This window comes from Nestor notabilis, unplaced genomic scaffold (assembly GCF_000696875.1).
Source record: "Nestor notabilis isolate BGI_N333 unplaced genomic scaffold, ASM69687v1 scaffold33376, whole genome shotgun sequence".
NCBI classification, from domain to species: Eukaryota; Metazoa; Chordata; class Aves; order Psittaciformes; family Psittacidae; genus Nestor; species Nestor notabilis.
In genome coordinates this window covers 1-8,367 of record NW_009932016.1, presented here as the reverse complement: position 1 = coordinate 8,367, position 8,367 = coordinate 1, and the positions used below count along the sequence as shown (strand labels likewise).

Sequence of the window (8,367 nt, the reverse complement as noted above, 5' to 3'; positions counted from 1 at the left end):
TACAGTGCAGGTAAACCACTTTTTTTTCTATACAATGCACATTTGGTATAAAGTATGGTATTTTTCACTGTATAGTTATTTAATATGAATTTTCATTCCAAATGCATAAGCTGTATATACAGTCTTTTGAAATGTCACTATATTTTAAAGAACTTTCTATATTTTGTGTAAAATGTAGCCACTATTTATGAATAAAACCCCCAAATACTAAATCAATTACACTGCAACTGGTACTCCTGAAGCATCTTCCAAACTGGACTGTTTTCTATTATTTGGGCTTTTGTCATTGCCATTTTGTAACGAATATCATCTGCTCGTGGCTTGGAAGTTATCTTGGAGGAAAGAAAAATATTCTGAGTAAGACACAGTAACTCTTAGGTAATAGAATATTCAACATCTTATTTTTCAAATACAACAAATGTGAAGTTAATCAGCAGTGAAATCTGAAGCCTCTTTTCTGAAACAGATTTTCAGGAATGATGTACACAGAGGTGATCTGATGTATCCCCTCAGGTGCAAGACCAGTCTTAAAATAACCAGTCCTGTCAGCACTGCATCTGATTATCTGGATAGTATTTCAACAGGAGTTGGGTAGGTAGCTCAGGATTAGTTGGATGGTATTGCTCTCTTGGCCAATACCAAGGCCAAAAGTTCATTTTTAGGCCCTATACCAGTTAGGGATTCTCCGGCAAAAGATGAGCGCATTAAACTAGCTCTGCACTGCATTGGTAAGAAATAATTTAACAGCAACCAGTATCTTTGTGATCTGTACTATCATCACTTCTTATGGGGCTCTTCTGTGGGAGTTTGGCTTAAACATTCTGAACAAGTTGAAAAACAAATTCAAGTTTATAGGATCAGCAGTAATCTTAAAAGCTTTTAGGTTAATGCTGTATTAAGGGTCTGGGCCAGACATCAGTAGATACCTTAAAAAGTTTAAGTACAGTATTCAACACTGTAATGAGTATTTAACAACTTTTGCCATTTAGTAAGTGAGATGTAGCATACATACTTTAAAAATGATGAATACTCTGAGTAGGTTAATGCTGCTTATTTTGAGATGCCCACTTCAGGAACGGATAAAATGTAAATTCATAGTTGATTCCTAGCATGTCATTCAGCCTGCTCTTTTTATTTTTAGTACAGAGGATGCTGCTAAGACTGTTAAAGTGAGTATCTAAATTAAAATCTTCATGTTCTTTAAAGATGTTCAGTAAATAGGTTTAATTGTGTGTTGTGCATATAGGATATCTCACAGATACACAGATAAATTACACTCATTAAGCTGTAGGAATAATATAGTAGTATGTGCATCATTAAAGTCCACAGGTAACTAGAGTCTTCAGATTGGCATTTTTACTTCAAGTCATTACATATTTAGATCTCATGCTGCTTCTGTACTAGTAAATGAAGACGTCCTAACTTAACAGTGGTAAGTAAAAGCCAAATTAGCTCTTAAATATCTAATTTGTCTTCACAGATGCTATTAAGAGCTTTTTAAATTGCCTTTAGCTGAGTCTTTATTGTTAAAGTATCATAGTAATGGTCCTACCTCCATGTATTTAATGGATTGTGGTAAATATGACCCAAAAAGTTCCATTTAGGGAAAAATAAGTATTTTTATAGTTCTTAGCTTTTCCTGGCTAATATAACTCAGAAGAGCTAATAGTTTTGAGAATATGCAACCAGACTTACCTTAGCTATAGTTAGCATTAACTTAACAGTTTCAGCACTGTTATGAACTGGTATTATACGTAAATTACTGCCCAGGAATCTGCACATCAAAATAAATCAAGGTTACTTTTAGAAGCACATTTAATTTATGATGCCACAAAACTCAAAAAGCATTCCCACACGATGGAAACAACTTCTTGCTGTGCCTTCACAAGTACAGTGAAGATTGCCTTCATTAAAGGCCCCTGCAGAGTTCCTGTGGTTTGTATAGCCATCTGTCCCATTTCTGGACCACTTGTTTAGGTGGGATTTGGAAGGGCTCATTTCTTCTTCTAGGGCTGTTTGACAATCAGTCAACGCTTCTTAAGCATGTGTACATTCAGAGAGAACTGAACCCTCTCCTGCTGTATTGAAGACTGTCCATTCTCAGTGCCAGTAAAAAGTGTTCAGGGTTTTTTTTAATGGCTTTGGAAAAACACAGGAAAGTATCTAAAAACAACTGTGCTAAAAATACATCATTTGAAGTATCTGAACTAAATCTTTTTAGTGTAGCATCTAAATATAGCAATCTGCACGTCAGCTGCGATTAAGATAATGGGATAATTCAGCTAAGAATTTATTGTAAAGACTTGCTCATTCAAATAATTTAACCCAAAATTCATTCTATAAATAACCTTATTCATATGCATTCATTCTTGAGGATGAAATCTGCAGCTTTAAAATCCTACCATGTGTTGTCATTCAGTGCAGTCATGGGAGGGAGAGTGAGATCAAAGCTTAGGCAAGCACAGAGTTGCTCCTTAAGACTTGTATCTCAAGTGTGTTGTAGCAATGACACCAAAAGTGAGCATTGCTGCTGTGTGCTAAAGTATCAGAAGGGCTTAACCACAGAAAAGGAGGAATTTTAAATGATCAAAAACTTAATCCAAAGGAAGTGCCCAGCTGCTCAGTTGTATTCCCCTGTGACCTCCCCTTGTGACTGCCACCTGCTCTTCCCCTCAGTCTGCTTGATGACTTGGACTCAATCACATTAAGACCCATGCTGGGTAGATAGCTGGGCCAAACTTGGCTGCCCATTCTTCTAATTAGCAAAAATAAATGTACAGGCAGTGTCCTTCCCCAAGAGGAGGTACTCGGGTCATTGTTGAGTCCTGCTAAAATCTCATGCAGAAACTGTGCTTTGATTTACATTTAGGGATTAGAGAAATAAATAGGTGCAACTTTGCCAATACTAGCAATGGGCTAAGCAAAATGTGAATAAACAAAGTAGAACAAAGAAACAGTGATGTGTACTGACCTGGATTCATGAAAACCCATTTCTATCAGTAGTTTTGCTTCCAGTTACAGTGGGTCTAAATTTAGTCTGTATTTTATTAATTTGATCACCAGGCAGAATACAGGCTGTTAGAACACATGGCTGGTCTTTCCTCCAAGGGGTTTAAAATTTAACATCCAGTTTTACTGAGGCTCCTAGTGGGACGCTCACTGGAGCTGTGATGATAAAGATAGCTTTTCTGCCACTTCCCCCCATGATATGTGCAACCCTGCATTAAGTGTCCATGTTGTTGAGCAACAACCCTTGTTAATTAAAAAAATCCTTCCCCAACTGCAACAAAAACATAGGTAAGCAGAAAGAAACAATAATCCAGGAAGACCTGAAAATACCAAGAGTCTTTGTGTTTTAACAAATCCAACAGGTGACTTGTAGTTTGAGAGAACATGGCACAAGTTTGAACCCCAGCAATGCAAAAGCTCAGTCAGTGATTTACGTACAATAGCAGAACTCCAAGCTGCCAGGTAGTAAAGAAGTACCTGCACCTTAATGCACTTGTGCCTTGTCAACATCTATTTGGTTATGGCCTGCAATGGCTAAAGTGTTATTTTTATTTTGATAAAATGACTGACTTGCCAACTGGAATACAGCTTCAAAGCACCATGGTTGTTACTGATCGACACATGCACAAAATCTGTGTACACAATCACTAGTAGATTGAGAATTAGCATTGCCATCAGCGGAATAACATGTTCTAGCTGAATGGTGGCAGTGCTTTTGAGAGCTCTCATGAAAATGTATGGAATTTTCACAAGTGGGTAATAGATTTCCTGCATTTCATCCCCACACTCTGCTGCTCATCAGCATCTGGCAGCGTGCCCAGGATTTAACGGAACTGGTGCCAGCTTCAAGGAGGTAAAGATCAAAGGAGCCATTAGAATAGTCATTTCTTTGATGTCAAGAGTGAAAATCAGCTGCAGTTAGGACTACTGTACCTACCAGGAACCAGTTTTGACTACGAGCACAATCTGGTAAGTGTTGTCAGCAGGTGTGTACTGAAACATGCATGTTTTCAGGCTTCAATAGAAATCACAGATACCATTTTAAACAAACCAGGTTTGTACTTTTGTTTTAAAATAACACTGATTATTTCAGTTGTTCCAGGGCTGTATAATAGACACCGTTCCAAGTAAACAGATTTTAAAAGCTGGTAAAGAATCTGTACTTTACTATAAAGCCTCTTCTCATGTCAGAATCTTGCCTGTTCCATTTTGAACATGACCATGAAAAGATGCTGCCAGAGCCAATAAAATTGCCTTACTTTCCAGTTCGAGAGAAAACTTCAGAAAGAATTCAATTACATAGCCATAAAGTGATTGAAGGGGATGTTATTTGGTACGTTTTGAGGAACCTCCTCTTCTGTTACCTATGACATGTCAGATTGATTCACTTAGCATTCTTTTCATTTGCCATTATTAAACATACACTTCAAATAATTTTCCAGTGCATTAGCAAAATAAAATTCATGTTCTTGAAAATAATTCCTAAAATAATCTTCCCAAATCTAGGACTGCTCTTTCATTTATTCCTAGCAATAAACAGCTTGGTTTGAAGTTGAAATCATACCTTTTCTGAATCCTAAACATAACATTCCATTCTTCTGGGCCATGAAGAGCAGCTGACAAAACCAAAAAGCTGTTCCGGTGAATGCTCATGAACTTCTGAATTCGTTGGGAAAACTCTTCTTCCCCTGTCATAAGCAGGTCTTGAATGTCTGACAGTATAAATGCAACACCTATTGAAGAAACTGATGTAAATGTACATGTCGTGGCAGCAGTGTGATGAAGTTCTCACCACAAACCAGGAAGCAGAATTCTTTAACCAGTAGTTTAAAAGGCAGTGGAACAAAGGCCACAGATTAATTTACACACCTTGACAGTGAAATGTAGTCACGAGATTTGGCCAGTGATGACTAGTAATTTGAAGATAAACCAAGTAACTCAGAGGTTATTTTCTACCAAAACATCAAGGAATCTCCAACTGTTCAATACACTCGTAGTACAGACATCTGAATGCCTTTGAAAGCAATTGCCACAATGGAATGAATTGAGGGCAAATGCAAAGACTGATTGAAGAGCTCAGCAAGTCCTGTTTCTAAATGAGAGAAACATCTTGAAAGTCACTTAAACTAGTGACTTAATTTCATGTCTGTCATGAAAAATGAAATCATAACCCTGTCAAGGAAATTATTCTGAAAGGGAAAAATAAAAAGTTGAGAAGGCTTAACAATTGAGGCTACAGAAGCCTAGGCCAATGTGTGCCTTGTTAGTCCTTATAGTTCAGGAAGACTTAAGATAAAAGATTTTGTCTGCCTGTCTAAAGCATCTGCTCTAAAAGGGAAGGATAAATATTTCGTGTTTGCAGTTTGAGCAATTTCCTAATCAAACTTGCTTAAAATCTTTTCCCTAACTCCTCTGCTACCACCAGCTCTGCAAACTCAACTTGGAAGTTGAAAGCTCAGGGTCTTGGTTCACTCTTGTGTTTACCACCAGGAATACAAAAGATCTTGATGGCTGTCTCACATGTGAGTGGCACTCAGTGTGCTTGCTCGATTATAACAAGAATCTACTGAACAGCTCAGCTGATGATCACCATATCTAATGTAGTGATGTGATGTAATGTAATGTTCTACAAGATGTCCAAAAAAAGTACAAAACAATCTTTCATCCCCAAAGTCCTCTGCCCCCTCCCGTGATTTACATCTAATCATAGCACAGCTCCTTCCATTACTGCATGACATTCCAACAAGGCAGGTTTTATTCAGTTCAGTGTAGCCTACAACAGGGCCTGATCTTGTACCTCATTACAGTTAACAAGTTTAAAAGCATAAACTCAAAGTGCTGTACCAGAAAGAGAAAAAATCACGGATCCAGTTTCCACTGATTCTGAATATCGAACTCGGTGCTGTTGCCTCTGTAGAATTGTAGAAATTTCATGACTCTAAATAAATTTCAAAAGGTTACTTTTAAAATATGTTTTCAGCCAACAAACTTAGTAGAAATATTCTTAAAGCACTGTCTGAACCACTATAGATAGAACTTCAGCACTGTGGTTTAAAAAGTATTTTTCATTCCACTAGCAATAAAAGGGCAGTAAAATGTTAATTAAACTTGTTCAGTTAATGAAATTTTTAACTATTTGCATTGGAGGTTATCAAACATTGAAAGGCAATTTTGGATGCATAGATTTGGTTTGCCTCAGGAAACTCTCGCATAATACAGAAAGAGGCTGAAACGTTTTACAGTCTATTTTTGTAAGATGTGCTACAGGAGGATTTGCAGCAGTGAGGAACATGCAGTAGTGTGTTTCTATGACTGCAGTTAATTAGCCTGCATTATTTCCACAGATGTCAGCATTTCATTTGGAAGATAGTTCACAAAAATCTGTATGGGACATGATTTTCTTTAAAGCCTTTTGACAGAATGCAATCCACTCAGGCAAACTGGAACGTTGCACTGTGCAACATGATCATCTACAGAATGGAGTGGGCTTGAATATATTTTTCAGCCTGCAGAAAGCATTTCTGCAGTATGTTGTAGAGAAGCTGCTCAAACACATTTTAAAGGTTAAATCATTGAATCCTTTTTTAGCTACTAGCATGTTCTTTAACCTACCCATTTAAAATACAGCCAACCAGCCTACATAGGGAAGTGTCATGATTTAGTGCTGGAGTACAAAATAAAGTCAGGATAGCAAGTGAACCCTGAAGGAGACAGTAACCAGAAATGTTACGCTTTCAATTGGTCTGGAAAAGGAACACTCAATGACAGCTGGTTATGAACTATAACTACAATTTTGGAAAAACTCTGCTTCTAAGCCACTGTTGACAGTGAATTATTTAATGCACAAATACAAGTAACAGCTGTAAGAGAAGTATAGCTGCAGAGGGAAAAGAGAAAGCTGGTAACCAAAACTGGTGCAAAGCACTACTTTGTAAAGGAAAAGCCATCTTAGATTTGTGTTTAGCTATTTCCACATGGAGAGACTCACCGGGGAGCTCACAGGGGGACCTTACTGACAGCAGTAGTTTTAACTAGAGGTGGGACGCTCAGGAGTGAGTTATGCTGGTACAGCTGATGAGATCACTGCCCTCCAATACCTGTCACTATATTATGGATTAAGTTGCTCTTGAAGCAGTTCTCAATCTGGAACAGCTTACAGGCTGCCATTCCAAGACAAGCAGGCAAATAAGGACAGGCTTGTAAACTGAGGTGATTCAAGAATTACTTCAGTACCATTCACCCATTTATGCTGCAGAGATGGGATGATAACCTTGTCAACCAACCACAAGACATCCTTGCTGGTGAATCAAAGCCCTCATGCCTCTGAATTCCTGCCAGCTGGCATGAAATTGGCCTTAGGTGCAGAAACTAATTACCAGCTCATTGACATACCCTTTCACTTTACTGAGGAACACAGTCTAGGCTTGTGATGTTAACAGATACAAATACACATAAGTATCTGTAACTCTCGCTATTTTAAACTGAATTGCACACTTCCTAATCATCTACCTCGATGTTCATAGTGTGTAGTAGAAAATAAAGTGTCTAGGGAGAAATTCAGAGAAATAAACACATTTCTGATGGAATTATTTACAGTGCTAATTGAAAGCTGCATCAGTGCAGAAATGATGAGTCAGGAGGACAATCCTAAAGCAGTGTAACTCAGAATAGCAGGTGGCAAGAATACTAAATAGATAGAGAAGTAGCTATGAGAAAATCAACACACACACACAGGAAAGAACCAGTACTATAGCAGAAGCAACTGCAGGCTAATAGCACTGTTTTATGTTCAAAAAACTGTATTGATTCACATTGCATGCAAGATTTTCACATATAGAATATAGGAAATGCTTCTTTCAGCACTTCTTAGTGAATCAGATGCTGCTTTTGAGAAGTAGTACTATACCTGGAGAGCTGCACTCATAATAACTGTTGTTATCCATCTTGACTGTTCCTGCCCACTGGTTTCTGTCATTTTTAACAAGCGTTTATAGTGGCTCTGCAGTGAAATCTCAGGTTTTACCTTCTGAAAAGCTTGGGTAAAGAAAGGTAACAAGTTATTACCTGCCAGTTAAAGAGGCGAAATGTTTAAGGCACACAGATCCATTAAAAGATTAGGTTAAAACCTGAAATTCTACAAAGTACATATAGATTACTGCTACCACTGAACTAAGATAGTAGTGCGATACCAAAATGGCTTTCAAAAATCTGTACCCAAGAGGGCTTCCTGTGTAAGACCTGACAGGGGGAGCAGCATAATGAATAAACGACTTCAGAAAAACACTCCTCAAAACACTTAAGACTAAGGAATGTTTGCACCGTGCATCTCTCACACGGCAACACTTTTGGGAAGCCTGC

The 8,367-nt window shown here is 37.9% G+C and overlaps 1 protein-coding gene across 1 annotated transcript; it reads right to left on the bottom strand.

The window, feature by feature from the left end:
• Nucleotides 1-212: 212 nt before the first annotated feature.
• On the bottom strand, nt 213-7,984 carry LOC104407017 (chromosome unknown open reading frame, human C1orf146). Its single transcript, XM_010016174.1, has 5 exons — nt 7,916-7,984; nt 5,854-5,947; nt 4,574-4,742; nt 1,696-1,774; nt 213-332 (listed from the first exon to the last, which is right to left on the bottom strand). Exons 1-5 carry the CDS (start codon nt 7,982-7,984, stop codon nt 213-215), a joined length of 531 nt encoding a protein of 176 aa, XP_010014476.1.
• Between the last annotated feature and the right edge of the window lie 383 nt (nt 7,985-8,367).